The sequence below is a fragment of the Euphorbia lathyris genome, chromosome 3, assembly GCF_963576675.1.
Source record: "Euphorbia lathyris chromosome 3, ddEupLath1.1, whole genome shotgun sequence".
NCBI classification, from domain to species: Eukaryota; Viridiplantae; Streptophyta; class Magnoliopsida; order Malpighiales; family Euphorbiaceae; genus Euphorbia; species Euphorbia lathyris.
Genome location: NC_088912.1, coordinates 35,395,747 through 35,411,194, shown reverse-complemented (window position 1 = coordinate 35,411,194; position 15,448 = coordinate 35,395,747). Strand labels below are relative to the sequence as shown.

Here is a 15,448-nt window from a genome sequence, read left to right as displayed (position 1 = left end):
TTCATGGCAAATTCGGAGCCCAATTGTGCAATGATAGAAGCCTGAAGAGTGTCAGATGAAGTAACAAGAACTATATCATCAACATAGAGCAAGAGATATACTGTGTCGGGTCCTTTCTGATAGACAAACAGTGAGTGGTCACATGCGTTGTTAATGAAGCCTATTGATGTCACAAAGGTGGCAAAACGCTGATACCAGGCCCGCGAAGCTTGTTTAAGTCCATACAGAGATTTCTTAAGCAGACATACATGATCAGGATGCTGTTTATCACGGAATCCCAAAGGCTGATGCATATAAACTGTTTCATGTAAATCGCCATGGAGAAAGGCATTTTTCACATCCAGTTTTCGAATGCTCCAATTTTTAGACAATGCAATGCTCAGAATAGCCCGGATTGTTGCAGGTTTAACCACCGGACTGAAGGTTTCTCCACAGTCAATACCTGCTAATTGTCCTGAACCATTTCCAACCAACCGAGCTTTGTACCGTTCAAATGACCCATCCGACTTTGTTTTGTGCCTGAAAATCCACCAACTACGAATAACATTAGCATTTTTAGGATGGGGTACAAGGACCCATGTCTTATTTTGAATAAGAGCCTCAAATTCATCAGTCATGGCATGTGTCCAATTTGAATCACGTAATGCAAGTATTGGTGTTTTGGGAATAGGAGAAGGAGGAGATAGTGCTGAGGTAGATAAATTTAACATTCGTCTAGGTTTGTATATGCCGTGCTGCGCACAGGTGACCATTGGGTGAGCGTTGGTGGGTGATACGGAATCTGTCGTGTTCGAAGGAGACACAACAGCAGGGGTTGAGCTAAACGTTGCGGATGGGGACGTATGAACATTAGGGGAAGAACACGGTGATGACAGACGGACTGACGGAGAGACAACGGGTGAGGAGGTGTTTGATTGTGATGATGGAGAATTAATCGCAGAGACAGACGCGATACTGGATGGCGGAGACGGACAAGGGGAGACGACACAGACAGGACTAATACGGACAGAGGATGATGGACTGTTTGAGGGGACGGGCGAACCCGAGGAGACGGATGAAAATAACACAATAATGGGCGGTGGTGGGAGAAGGCCGTCGGCCGGATTAGAAATGGTAGAGATGGAATTTTGGTCAGGCTGTGCCGAGGAGAAGGGGAATTTCGATTCATCAAAGACAACGTGACGACAAATGATTATTATTTGTTTAGACATGTCATAACACTTGTATCCACGATGATTCGATGGATAACCCAAAAAGACACAGGGGTATGACCGAGGCTCTAGCTTATGTCTAGACGGAGAGGGAACGAGAGGAAAGCAAAGACAACCGAAAACACGGAGATGATTGTAGCTTGGTTCACGTTGATATAGAATTTTGGTGGGTGAATTATAGCCTAAGATTTTGTGTGGATAAATGTTGAGCAAATAGGTGGCAAGTTCCAAGGCATGGTGCGAAAATCGGAATGGGATAGATGCGTGATTCATGACCGTGCACATGATGTTATTTATGGTGCGGATAGTGCGTTCGGATTTTCCGTTTTGGGAGGATGTGTATGGACATGAAAATCGGAATTGCATTCCATTAGTATCACAAAACTGACGAAAAGATGTATTATTGAATTCACCTCCATTATCACACTGAAAAGTTTTAATGTCGCGTTCAAATTGAGTGCGAATATAGGATCGAAAAGTGAGAAAGACAGAATAGACCTGTGATTTTTGAGCTAACGAAAAAGTCCATAAAAAATTAGTGTAATTGTCAAGAAAAATCACATAGTAACGGTAACCACTGGAACTCAGTGTTGGTGAGGTCCAAATGTCACTATGTATTAAATAAAAGGGCATGCAAGTAAAATTGTACGAGGACTGAAACGGTAATTTAACTTATTTTCCATTAACACATGAAGAGCAAACAGAAACAATCTTATTCCTATTACAAGAAAGCAAATTTTTATTGAGGAGATTGTTCAAAATTGGAGACCCTGGATGACCCAGACGGTTGTGCCAGATTTCAGGCGACAAAGCAGTAAGAGCAGAAGGAGACGAAAAAGGGATGGACGGATGAGAAATGACTGGATAGAGATCCCCGAAACTATTACATCTCATGATAGGTGTCCCCGTCTGTAAATCCTTCACAGAGAAACCCAACGGATCAAATTCCATAGAAACTTTATTATCAACAGTAAATTGACGAACAGAAATCAGATTTTTAATAAGCCTAGGAGCATGCAGAACATTGTTCAATTTCAATGGACGATGTTTAGTGACTAGAGATGCATTTCCGGAACCACAAATAGGTACACATTGACCATTACCAACAATAATATTACCATTGAGGCTCGAATTAAAATAAGAAGTGAGCGTACCTTTGTGAGCTGTCATGTGGGACGTTGCTCCGGTGTCCATATGCCACTGCTCGGGAGGTGGTGTGATTTGCATAGTATGCATTGCTTCGGCGATATCCGTGGGTGCATAGGATGGATTTATGACAGTCAGGTGTGCTTACTGCGTAGGCGGACGCGGGCCGAGGATTCCGGAATTGGGAGAGTGCCGGCCTGAATAGTTCTGATTTGGCCATTGGTTCGTCAGAATCGGGCACGGTGGGGTGGCCCACGGTTGCTGTGTCGCCCAAGGCGGGAGTGTTGGTTGCCGATAATTCTGCCCTATCGGCGATCGGTTGTTGTAGCGACCCCCACGTCCGCGGCCATTGCGGCTGCCGTTTCTGCCTCCGCGGTGATATTGAGCGGGGCGATAATTCTAATTTGCAGGCCGGGGCGATGGAAATGAGGATGAAGCTGGGTCGGTAGGTGCCATGGTGAGAGAGAGTGATTCCTGAGGAGGGCTGTTCTTACGGATGCGGGCTGTCTCTTCAAGAATCAACATGGACCGGGCCTTTTGAAAGGTGGGGAGAGGATCTCCATGTCGAATTTGGGTGCCTACAGTGTCATAAGCATATGTGAGACCAGATATAAGCTGCAAAACCATTTGATCGTTGGTGACGTGACAGTCGACATTGGCTAGCTGATCAGAGAGGGATTTGAGATGTTGACAGTATGAGGATATATCAGAAAAGTCAGCCAACTTGATCTTTGAGAACTCTTGTTGAAGGAACAGTGCCCGAGAATGTTTGTTATCAGAAAATATATCTTGCAGCCGACTCCAGGCTGTGGCTACGGTAGAGACAATTTCAATAATGGTGTGAAGTAAATCCAAAGAGATAGTACTGTAAATCCATTGAAGGACGACAGCATCAATACGAGACCATAGAGCAGGGTTTGTTTGTTTCAGAGAGGAGGCGGAGTCGTCAGCGGTGGGATTGGGAATGATATGATCGAGCACGAGATATGCTTTGGCATGAAGTTTGAATAGGGCAGTCCAGGTCGGATAGTGACCTTTTTCCATATCTAGGGTTATTTTGATGAAAGTGGATATATTGGAGACAGTGAGGGATGGATGAGTGGTGACTGATGTTTCGGTGTTGGCTGTTAAAGTGGCCAAACTGTTGGTATTGGCGGGGCCGGTGTTAGAGGTGGCGGAAGTCATTGCGGCGGCTATGGAAGGGGAAGGTTGCCGACAGCGCAAAAAAATTATTGGGGTGGGAGGAAGATCGGTGAGGAGAGAGAGAGAGATTAGGGTTAGGGTTTGGTCTCTGATACCATATAAGAGTTTGTGTAATTGCGTAATTGTTATTGATATGTGAAACCAATATATACATGAAGCAATTCACATTGTTGTGAAAGTCTAATCCTATAATTTAGGAGCTAACTATTTTGAATATACAGATAGGATAAATAATATCTCTAATAAAATCAACTTCAACAAATTTATGTTTTCATAATTATTATACGCTTCATTTATAACTAGCTTCTCTTTCCAGCAATAGAATTTACTTTTCCGAGTATATTTTATTTTTATCGAATTTCTTTTATTTTTGGCATCTTATTTTCCATTAGATTTTCTACCATTAAATTTTCCATAAACTTTTTAGCACGTCCAATTTCATCCAAGAAGGCAAGAAACAACCATTATTGATACTGCTAGGATTCATAATGTGAAAAAGAGAGATGGGATAGAGATCGACAAATTTTGTTAGTTTTGGAGAATTCAAATATAGTATACAAAATTGGTTAGTCACCAGCATGATTACTTTCCTTAAATGAATAATTGAAGATAATGCATGTCCAATTTCTGTCCGAAATAGAAATATATTAATATACTAATATGTAACTTTAATAACTCATAATTAAAGTAAATTAATAATTTTGTATAAATCAATTTTTTATTCTTTTTATCTTGCCACCGATTAAAATGATGTAAAAAATATTATATAAATCATGTTCTTTATTTCAATAATGAAATACATTAGTTGTAAGTGATTTTTGGTAGGACAACCTATTGAGCATGAGCATGCTATATACACATATATAAATATAAGAAAAAGAAACTAGAATAAGTAGAGAAAATAAAAGCAAAATGAATACAGAAGTAGAAATGAACAGAAAAAGAAAAGGGAATTGGATCACCTTCCCTTTCATCATAGGTACTTTTGTTTTTTTGTTTCTGAATCCTTAATTACATATGTCTGAGATTGAGTTTGATTTATTATTTATTTATTTATTTATTCAGGAACAATGTCATGCTTGACTCTAGCAAATGGAGGATATTTGGCAAACTTGATAGTATATCTAATTGTAAAATTCAATGTGAAAAGTGTTGATGCTTCTCAGGTTGTGAATAAGGTTTATGCAGGAGTCAACTTTTCTCCTATTGTTGGAGCCATTATTGCTGATTCTTTCTTGGGCTCTTTCACTGTCGTCGCCATATCTTCTTGCTTCGCTTTGCTGGTAAACAACTCTACTTCTGTCTTCCTTTGTTACAAAAATACTAATAAATAATAATACATTAAGTGTCGGAGTTAGGAATTCATCATACCTGAGAGGGCTAGGCTTAGATTACCATCGGGCTAGGCTTATATTACCAGATCCCGGACACAATCTTCGACCTTCTTTTCAAAGTTTCAATATTTTGGACGAGAGAGACTAGCCACGGGTCGAGGGGGCGCGGGATGTTCACGGAGTCCGTGCCTTCCGTACAAGTACGTTCTGTGCTGCTAGTGAAACTAATTATTAGCTCTATGGTTGAGAGTAATTTTTCAAAGTCTAGTCCGTCGGGGCTAGACAAACAAATTTTAGTATGTAACACAATAAAGCTTCGTCGTTTTTATGTGTTGGCTAAAAAATTAAATGTAAAAAAAAAAGTAGATAATTTAGTTTTAAATAAGTTCAATGATGATTTCTTAAAAATGATAATATCTTTACATTTTCTTATTTTTAATTATAAATTAAAATTTAATTTAGAATGAAAGTTATTTGATATTTTTTTAGGGATAAGGTGAAAAATACTTCTAACGTTTAAAGTCAAGAGCAATTTTACCTCTAACGTTTAAAATAATGCTATTTTATCCATAACGTGAGCAGCCAAGTGTAATTTTACCCCTAACGTTAACAAATTAGGCTAATTTGAGAATAATTCATCAATTTTTTTTCTCGGTCATGAATCTTGTCATCTACTATTAACATTTGCGTCATTTTATCACTCATTAATAATAGATCACAAACATATGATTAACGTGAAAAAATATATATAAAAAATATATTTTGTATTTTGTACGAGTTAGACAAAAAAAAATTCAAATATTTCACCGAATTTTAAAATACTAATCTTCAATTCTATTATTAAATAAAAAAAAAAAAATTTTTTTTTAAAATCAACAGACGTGTTGGTGCAGAATAAGGAACAAAATATCTGAAATTGATCCAACTTGCCAAAGTTAGAGGTAAAATTGCTCTTAGCTATCAACGTTAGGGATAAAATTGCATCATTTTAGATGTTAAGGGTAAACTAATGGCTGTAAACGTTAGGAGTATTTTTACACCTTATCTTTTTTTTATGAAAAAGAAACAATATATTATAATTTTATAGAAAATAAAATTCAAATAAATAAATTTATAAAATAAGGTAAAATAAAATTAGATTCATGAAATTTGAAAACATAACCTTTCAACTCACCGGCTTTAAAATATTTAAATAACATTAGCTTTAGTCATACCCTGTTTGTACTTTGTATTTTATCACTATTATATTAATTTTATTATTATATCTGAAAAATTAAACTTAACCCCAAATATATACTTTTTTAATTATTTTATATTTAATGTAGATTTGATAAATAAAAAATAATTAAAAGCTCATATCAGATAGATATATTTATTTTCATAGATCTATCTATAAAAAGAATATTTAAGTAAATTAATATGGTTTTCAGTAAAAATGTAAAAAATATATTAATAAGCAAAAGAAAACATTCTGACGGGTGTATGGAATTGCTAACAAACAATATCCATCTGATATTCTGTTAGTATGCTGACCGAACCAAATTTTGTCAGTCAAATCTGTCAATAACATCGCGGTAGCATTCCATATTCCGATGGAATTTTTATTCCATCACAAAAATCCGTCAGACGTCATGATCGATAGCATTTCAGATGGAATTTTGTCAAAATTACTAACGGAATATTTTCGTATATTCAAAAAGTTTCTAGTATTGATTAGCTCACGCAACAGAAATTGCATGAACCGCTGCTTACAGCTCCTCCATGCGAGCATTAGTAGAAACAATAGGGAAAGCGAAAGCACCCTTAGCAAAGCCCTGAACATTCTTGAAGATGCCGCCACGCCAACCCGTGAAATCCATGGCAAATCCATGGCAGCGCCCTATGTATTAACTTCCAGCTAACCTTGCGGAGGTCAATGCCATTTATGCTCATTAGAATTGGCATCTTAGGAAGCCTTGGTGTCACCGAGGCCCCCCAACACCCCAACCAATGGACCACGACATGCTTCTTTTTTATCGATTGAACCGGTCCAAAGAAAATTCCAAATACAACGGGTGAGACGGTGAAGGATGCTAGCATGACACTTCTAGATAATAAAAGAATGAATAAAGGGGCTAGCCGAAATTGACTTTATAAGCACCAAACCACCCGCCATCGAAAGATGACAACCCTTCTAGCTAGAAAAACGAGACAAATTTTTGTCCACTAACGGCTGGAAAAAATTTCCCTTGGTGCACCATCAAACAAAGGAACGCCTAGATAATTCATGGGAAGAGAGAGTCTAGAGATCATATGAGCCCTATGCAAACTGACACGAGCGAAGGGAAATGCCAAACTTCGCCCAATTCACTGCTTGACCCCAAATTTGCCCATAGGAGATAAAAAGCCTTAGTTATCGCATACATGTTTCTAGTGCTCGCTTTATAGAATAAGAGAATATCGTCAGCATAAAGAAGATGTAAGGGAAATTATCGCTCCCAAGAGTATGTCATCTGGCTAATGGAGTTACTACTAACAAGATGCATCAACCAATGACTCAAGAAATCATTAGCTAGGCCGAAAAGCTATGGATAAATAGGGTCACCTTCGTGAACTCCTCTTGAACAAGAAAAATACTCTTGAGGACTCCCAACAAGAACGAAAATTCGTGAAGAAGATAAAATATTAAGGATCAATCCTTGAACTTCAAGGAGAAACCAAATGCTTCCAAAACTATAAGAACAAAGTCCTGATCTAAAGTATCACAAGCCTTCATGATATCTATTTTTAGGGTCATGTTGCCTAGAAACTACGCCCTTTAACAAAACCAAATTGATACTTAGAAACTATTTTAGATGCAACATATGCTACCACATGTGAGCTAAAATTTTAGAAATCAATTTGAAGTTGAAATTGCTCGTAACAAAAGTCTGAAAATTCTCAATCTCAATGGCGCCTTATGAGATAGGAATAAGGATCATCATATTCAAATTTAAACCTGGTGAGATAAAACATATCCTGAAGAGCTCAATTACCACTTTGCTTGCATCCTTCCAAATAATGTCCCAAAAAGCTGTATAAAAAATGCCAATGAAACCTTTGATTGCAAAGCAATATGAAAGGTGAGGTTCCCATTGTTAATGATAAAGACATATTTCTTCAATGGCTTTACATGAAAAGACATGTTTATTTTCAAATAAACAGTTGTCTCTTTTCTTGAATATTCGTTATTGTTCTTACACTTAAAATCATAAGAAAAGACAACAATTATTCTCTATATTATCGTGCCATGTCAGTCGAGTTATCTTCTTTTATAGTTGTGAGAATTTGACATACTTAACTTGGATGCAGGCGACACTGCTCATGACCTTAACTTCAGTAATTGATTCATTAAGGCCAAAACCATGCCAAATCGGATTAAGCATTTGCGAAAGTCCATCAGAATTTCAGTATGCAGTATTATATGGAAATTTAGTACTGGGTTGTATTGGTTTTGGAATATCTAGATTTGTATTAGCATCAATGGGAGCAAGCCAATTTGATAAACCAAAAGATCAAGCTAGTTATTTCAACTGGTTTTTCTTTGGGTTTTACTTTTTTGCTGTGGTAGCTTTCACAGGCCTTGTGTATATACAAGATCACATTAGTTGGGGACTTGGGTTTGGGATATGTTTGGGAGCTTGTTTTATAGCTCTAGTTGTTTTCCTTGCTGGTAACAAATTTTACATCCATCATAAGCCAAAAGGAAGTCCTTTCACTGGCTTAGCTCAAGTAGTAGTTGCTTCTATTCGGAAGATGAAGATGAAGATGCCTAGTGATGCTAGTGCTACCCCAGATCAACACCAATTGCCTCCCCAATTAACCAACACTTTCAGGTATGTCTTAATTGATTGGATAAGTGTGATGATGTTCCTATTGCTTAAATGATTAAACTTGCAACAAAACGTACAGATTCTTGAACAAAGCAACAATTGAAACAGAAGGAGACAAAAGACCAGATGGATCAATTGCAAAACCATGGAGACTATGCACAGTACAACAAGTAGAAGATTTCAAGGCATTTATAAGACTATTCCCAATATGGTCAAGCAGTATAATAGTAGGTGTTGAAGTAGGACTACTCCAAGGCAGCTTAACCATCCTGCAATCTCTAGTCATGAACCGTCGCTTAGGCCATCTCAAAATCCCAGCAGTAACTATTGTAGTAGTGGGACTAATTAGTTCATCTATTTGTCTAACCTTAATTGACTCGCTTTTCCCTTGGTTGTGGAGAAAAGTGATGCGAAAATTGCCAACACCTCTCCAAAGAGTTGGGATTGGACATTTGGTAACAGCATTGAGCATGGCTGTAGCAGCTCTGGTGGAGAAAAGAAGGCTTGGAATGAACAATGATAAGGATGTAATGTCGGCAGTATGGCTATTTCCTCAGTTGATAGTGATTGGAATTGGGGAAGCATTTAATTTTCCAGGACAAGCTGCTTTGTACTACCAAGAATTTCCAGCCTCTTTGCGTAGTACAGCGACTGCTCTCACTTCTTTGGTTGTTGGGATTGCTTACTATTTAAGCACATCTTTCATCGATATCATTCAAGACAATACCGATTGGTTACCGGATAATATTAATCATGGAAGGTTGGATAATGTGTATTGGACATTAGCAGCTCTAGGAATAGTAAACTATGGTTACTTTCTTTGTTGTGCTATGTTCTTTAACTACAAGCAGAATGATGAAAAGGCTGTGCATGAAATTTGTTCGGATTCGGCTAACTGAATCCCAGCTGCAGCATTCAGTTTATCATATGTGCCCGCCATTTAGGTGGCATGGCGCTAGTCTCAGGCTCGGCATTAAATATGCAGCTACTACGGGTTATGAAGTTGTCATTGACAAATTGCTTTCTGTTACCAAGAATTTACAGTTTCCTAAGCTAGATAAAGTGTATTGGGTTCTATTTTGGTAGTGTTTCCATTAGTTGAGGGGTTTTCAAGGACTCTGTTAATTTTTAGCTTTATTGTTGTCTAAAAAGATTATTCAGTCTTAAGCAGCTCGAGAATTCTCCGAATTCTTACTCAGCCAACATTTTTAAAGCATGAACTCTCTTGCTTTCTTCAATCATTTTGCAGAAACTGACTCATACGTCACAAATAGAAGCAGGTTGTTGCCGCTATTGTTTAAGTCAATGTCACAAAAGTAGACCAGACCCGTCGTAAAGTCTCAGTCTCGGTCTAATGGTTTGTGCAAGTAATATTATACTATCAAGAATTTGAGAACCCACTGGAAAACATCCCCAAATGTTGTGATTAACATGTTATGTTATCTAAGCACACCAGTAACTGATCTAATTCAAAACACTACAACATGCACAATAATATCAACAAATGCAGGCTAGGATGTGTCAATTCGTTGTTGCGAGACTCTTAATTTCATTTACGCGTTAATCTGCAGTTATTTGCCTTCCATCAGGACAGCTTTATTCAAAGATCAACCTTTCAATTCTAGTTCTTTCAAGATATCAAATTGATACAGCAAACAGAATAGAGTATATATGTGTATATATGCAAATCAAAAAGAGATTGTTCTGCCTACTTGTATCATCAATATGATCGAAAGAAAATATCGGTATTGGCTTGTGCGACTTTACAAAATATATAATTCATGTATAACCTTATATAACTTGAACTGCATTAGACCATTGCTGCTACTATTTACCTTCTGCTGAATAGCTAGAAATGGTTTTGATCCTGTTTCTGTGTGTATTGTCTAATCCAAACATCTTTCCCACTAATCCTTAGTTTCACTAAACCCTTGTCTCCTAGAATTCTAGCCAACGCTGAAGCAGATTTAAGAACAACAAGAGCAAACAATGGGCGCGGTGCAACATCAATATGGATGGACTCAACACAATACCCAAAATTAAACACAAGGTAGCAACGAATGTAATAATATGAACAACACTGAAACATACTCAATTGTTATACCTTGTTATAAGGTCTCTAAGTTCAGGTTTCGAGATAGATGAATGGCACCTAGAGAAGGTAACGAACAATGTTCTGTCATATTCTGTAAAATTATGCATATTTTGAGTTTCATTAGGCATAACATCTTTTCCACGAGTCACCGTCTGTGAATTTGTTCTGTTATGATTAACTTGAACTCCATTAGCCATCATAGGTGCAAATTGAGCCCCATTAGATACTGAATCTTGAAATTGAAATCCGTTAGCCGCCACATGTACAAGTGGAACCCCATTAGCCACAAAAGCTTGATCATGAGCCAAAGGTTGTGACTGAATCACATAAGTCGACAAAGATTGAGGGTGAAACGTATTAGCCGGAACTTCAACACCATTAGCCAACACAAATGGAATTTGAACAAAATTACTAGCCTCTGAAGATTGAACTGGAAAACCATTAACCGTTACAGGTAAAACCTGAAACGGATTAGGCGACAGATTTATTGGGATTATATCGTTAAATATCTTTGCACACACATTATTCAAAAAATCTCTCATCACAGTAAGAGCTCTTTCTCTATCTTTATACAATTGAGCGATAGAGAAATCTTGACTAACAAGGGAAAGCATTAATGGAAAAGTCAGATTAGGATCAAAAGAATCTGCAACAGACTGTTCGATATTCAAACAATTGAGACAAGTTTTAGCCTCCATAGCTAAACCATAGAGCGATTGATTAGGAAGTTGTAGCATAATCATAATACAGTGTCTATAGCCTTTTCTTTCAAGCCAATACCAAAAGGCAACAACTTGCTGCGCTAGATTCGAATCCAAGCCTAAATGAAGCACCAATCGAGCATAAAGTTGACGGTCGATAGAGTGAAAATCGAGAAGTTGCTGCAGAGTAACAGTGGAAGACATGGCAGGAATCTAGGCTAGGGTTTTAGAGGGGTTTTCGTTAAATTAGGCAACTTCTTGGCCTTGAAAAACAGGCGGGAAGATAACAATGCAACTAAAAAGGGAAGTTTGTCTTAATATCTACCCTACAAAATCGTTCAAAATACTTCTCTCCTAAGTTTTTTCGAGCTTTGTTGTCTTGAAGAGGAGAATGGTAGTAGCGTCACAGTGGAGAATACATCTTTGAATGCTAGTCTTTTGTGCAAGGTGGAGACGGGAATGCATTTCCCACTCCGTCCTCAATGTTTACTGGGATAGTTTCGGGAATTCCAAAGACGTACTGATATACGCCATTTTCAACGATAATACGAGTTCAAACTAGGGTTGTCAAAATGGATAAATGGATTGACTCAATTCATTTAATACATGAATCGATACAACTCAATTCATTTAATAAATGAGTTGGATGACCCATTTAATAAATGGGTGTATATTAGAGGTGTCAAAATGGATCATAACCCATTTAACGACTCGTTTAACTCGTAATTAAACGAATTAGGGTTGACTCATTTATGTGTTGAGTCATAAATGAGTCGACCCACCTAACTCATATAATAAATGGGTTGGGTCATGGGTTAATTGGGTTGACTCAATTAACTCATTTAATAATTTGTGAAAAAATGATAAATCATGAAAAAATGGAAAATCGAGAAAAATGGAAAAAAACTAAAAAATAAAAAGCGGAAAATTAGTTAGAAACTTAATGTATTTAAGGGTTAATTTTAAAAAAATGAAAAGAGTGAATAACAAGAAAAAGTGAACTATAACAAAAATAAAAAACGTGAGAAGAACACAAAAATGTGAAAAACGGAAAACGAAAAACGAAAAAAAACGTGAAACCTCGAAAATGCGAAAACACACAAAAACATGATAAAACACGAAAAATACAAAACATGAAAAAACACTAAAAACATGAACAATGGAAAAAAGCGAGAAATTGTGAAAACGCGAAAAAACACAACAAAAACAAAAACGTGACAAAACGCGAAAAATGCAAAAATGTGAACAAACACAAAAAAAAAACATGAAAACGTGAAAAATATGAACATGAAAACACCAAAAACACGAAAACGTGAAAAAAAGTTAAAACGCATTATTTCACATTTTCGCTTTTTCAAAGTTAATTTTTTTTCTTCACATTTTCGTGTTTTTCACATTTTTTTTTATGTTTCGTGTTTTTAATATTTTTTATGTTTTTCGTGTTTTTCACATTTTTTCACATTTTATTTTTGTAACGTTTTCGTGTTTTTAATAGTTTGTTTATGTTTTTTCACGTTTTCCACATTTTTTCAACTTTTTTCGTGTATTAACAGTTTGTTTATTTGTGTTTTTTCCCGTTTTCCACATTTTTCAAGTTTTTCATGTTTTTAACGTTTTTCATGTTTTTGTGTTTTTCCATATTTTTTCACGTTTTCGTGTTTTTAACCTTTGTTTAAGTTTTCGTATTTTTTTTTACTTTTTCTGTTTAGAGATAGTGGCAGAAGGCACGAGGTGCCAACACCCACGACTGCCAGGAACTATCCCTTATGTTATTGGTTACGTCTTTGTTCACATTTAACGTATCCTTTTTTTAATGTTGTTTCCGTTTTTACATTTTTTTTGTTTAAATTTTAATTATATTTAGTTAATCGGGTTAAATGAATTAAATATGTTGATTTTTAATTTTTATTGTACTTAAATCAAAAGTTGCTTAGATTTAATTAATTGGATTAAATGAGTCAATTCGTATAACTCGTTTAATAAATGAGTTGTGTCATATCCACCCATTTATTAAATGGGTCATCCAACTCATTTATTAAATGAATCGAGTTGTATCGATTCATATATTAAATGAATTGAGTCAATCCATTTATCCATTTTGACAACCCTAGTGGATATGACACAACTCATTTATTAAACGAGTTATACGAATTGACTCATTTAATCCAATTAATTAAATCTAAGCAACTTTTGATTTAAGTACAATGAAAATTAAAAATCAACATATTTAATTCATTTAACCCGATTAACTAAATATAATTAAAATTTAAACAAAAAAAAATGTAAAAACGGAAACAACATTAAAAAAAGGATACGTTAAATGTGAACAAAGACGTAACCAATAACATAAGGGATGGTTCCTGGCAGTCGTGGGTGTTGGCACCTCGTGCCTTCTGCCACTATCTCTAAACAGAAAAAGTAAAAAAAAATACGAAAACTTAAACAAAGGTTAAAAACACGAAAACGTGAAAAAAAAAATGGAAAAACACAAAAACATGAAAAACGTTAAAAACATGAAAAACTTGAAAAATGTGGAAAACGGGAAAAAACACAAATAAACAAACTGTTAATACACGAAAAAAGTTGAAAAAATGTGGAAAACGTGAAAAAACATAAACAAACTATTAAAAACACGAAAACGTTACAAAAATAAAATGTGAAAAAATGTGAAAAACACGAAAAACATAAAAAATATTAAAAACACGAAACATAAAAAAAATGTGAAAAACACGAAAATGTGAAGAAAAAAAATTAACTTTGAAAAAGCGAAAATGTGAAAAAATGCGTTTTAACGTTTTTTCACGTTTTCGTGTTTTTGGTGTTTTCATGTTGTTCATATTTTTCACGTTTTCATGTTTTTTTTGTGTTTGTTCACATTTTTGCATTTTTCGCGTTTTGTCACGTTTTTGTTTTTGTTGTGTTTTTTCGCGTTTTCACAATTTCTCGCTTTTTTCCATTGTTCATGTTTTTAGTGTTTTTTCATGTTTTGTATTTTTCGTGTTTTATCATGTTTTTGTGTGTTTTCGCATTTTCGAGGTTTCACGTTTTTTTTCGTTTTTCGTTTTCCGTTTTTCACATTTTTGTGTTCTTCTCACGCTTTTTATTTTTGTTATAGTTCACTTTTTCTTGTTATTCACTCTTTTCATTTTTTTAAAATTAACTCTTAAATACATTAAGTTTCTAACTAATTTTCCGCTTTTTATTTTTTAGTTTTTTTCCATTTTTCTCGATTTTCCGTTTTTTCATGATTTATCATTTTTTCACAAATTATTAAATGAGTTAATTGAGTCAACCCAATTAACCCATGACCCAACCCATTTATTATATGAGTTAGGTGGGTCGACTCATTTATGACTCAACACATAAATGAGTCAACCCTAATTCGTTTAATTACGAGTTAAACGAGTCGTTAAATGGGTTATGATCCATTTTGACACCTCTAGTTCAAACAGCAAAATCTGGTTCGACGTTACTTTTAACTAAGCTAGTTTCACTTGCATTTGACATATACATCAAGTATCCATCATCTTACAATATTGTATGAACTTGAAATTGAAATGTAGGTAAGATATTATCAAATACGATGAAAACTTTAATAAGACTTACATGTTTTTCTTTCTCTCTTGGATTGTATTATTCTCTTGATTGTTATCTAAGTTGTTGTAGAAAATAAAGAGAAAGAAAAAAAGGGAAGAGAGAAACCGAACGAGTTTTCAATTTTGTCTATAGTAAAGGGAGAGTGAGAAAAATAAGGCATTTTTATCCAAATAAGGTTAAAGTGTTTAGATATGTAAGAAATTGGAGAATTAGGCTAAATATGTAAATGAACTTCCAAATTGGCCCAGTTTTATAATTTTTCCAGGTCTTAAAAGTCTAACAAATTAAGCATTAAAGAAAATGATAAAAC

General features: G+C 35.5%; 1 protein-coding gene across 1 annotated transcript; it reads left to right on the top strand.

The window, feature by feature from the left end:
- The first annotated feature begins 4,424 nt into the window (after nucleotides 1-4,424).
- LOC136221779 (protein NRT1/ PTR FAMILY 2.6-like) lies at nucleotides 4,425-9,983 on the top strand. Its single transcript, XM_066009209.1, has 4 exons — nucleotides 4,425-4,539; nucleotides 4,626-4,843; nucleotides 8,225-8,748; nucleotides 8,825-9,983. The coding sequence occupies exons 1-4, from the start codon at nucleotides 4,473-4,475 to the stop codon at nucleotides 9,642-9,644; spliced, it is 1,629 nt and encodes a 542-aa protein (XP_065865281.1). The 5' UTR covers nucleotides 4,425-4,472; the 3' UTR covers nucleotides 9,645-9,983.
- The last annotated feature ends 5,465 nt before the right edge of the window (nucleotides 9,984-15,448 follow it).